Raw genomic sequence first — 464 nt, 5'->3', positions numbered from 1 at the left:
AACAGATAAGGCATTTCTCTGAAAAGCTCACGCTTTATTCTCTTGAAAGCTTCAAACTCCTGTTCATCAAAGCTCCTTAGCCTGCCTCTATCCTTCTCAGCATCAGCGCTAACATCAAGCCCCAAGCTGAATGACAGATTCAACAGGTTCTGTCTGAAGTACCGAGCTTCCCCTCCGACCCACAAAACCATCTTATACCTCTGAGAATACCGGTAAGCAAATTCAAGAGCTAGCTCTGTTTTCCCAATCCCGGGAACTCCATTTACACAGACAACACTTGTGCTACTTTTGCTGTTACTACTGTTTTTATACTTCTTAGTCTTCAACAGTCTTTTAAGCGAGTTTTTCCCACCATTTGGATCACTCCAAGCCTCACTTCTTGTCTCTGAGCATTTTCCAAGCTCCAAACTAATAAATTTCCCAGTTCGAGTTGATACAACATCTGATTCCTCATCTGCAAGTCC

General features: G+C 42.9%; 1 protein-coding gene across 1 annotated transcript; it reads right to left on the bottom strand.

Annotated features, from left to right (window-relative positions):
- Positions 1-5: 5 nt before the first annotated feature.
- On the bottom strand, positions 6-461 carry LOC109131892 (the record flags this gene model as incomplete). The annotated part of the gene is made up of 1 exon (XM_019243066.1): positions 6-461. A coding segment is annotated over one exon (456 nt), but the record flags the coding sequence as incomplete, so codon positions are not given.
- Between the last annotated feature and the right edge of the window lie 3 nt (positions 462-464).

The sequence above is a fragment of the Camelina sativa genome, unplaced genomic scaffold (assembly GCF_000633955.1).
Source record: "Camelina sativa cultivar DH55 unplaced genomic scaffold, Cs unpScaffold07404, whole genome shotgun sequence".
In the NCBI taxonomy this organism is placed as follows: domain Eukaryota; kingdom Viridiplantae; phylum Streptophyta; class Magnoliopsida; order Brassicales; family Brassicaceae; genus Camelina; species Camelina sativa.
This window is presented reverse-complemented; position numbering and strand designations above follow the sequence as displayed.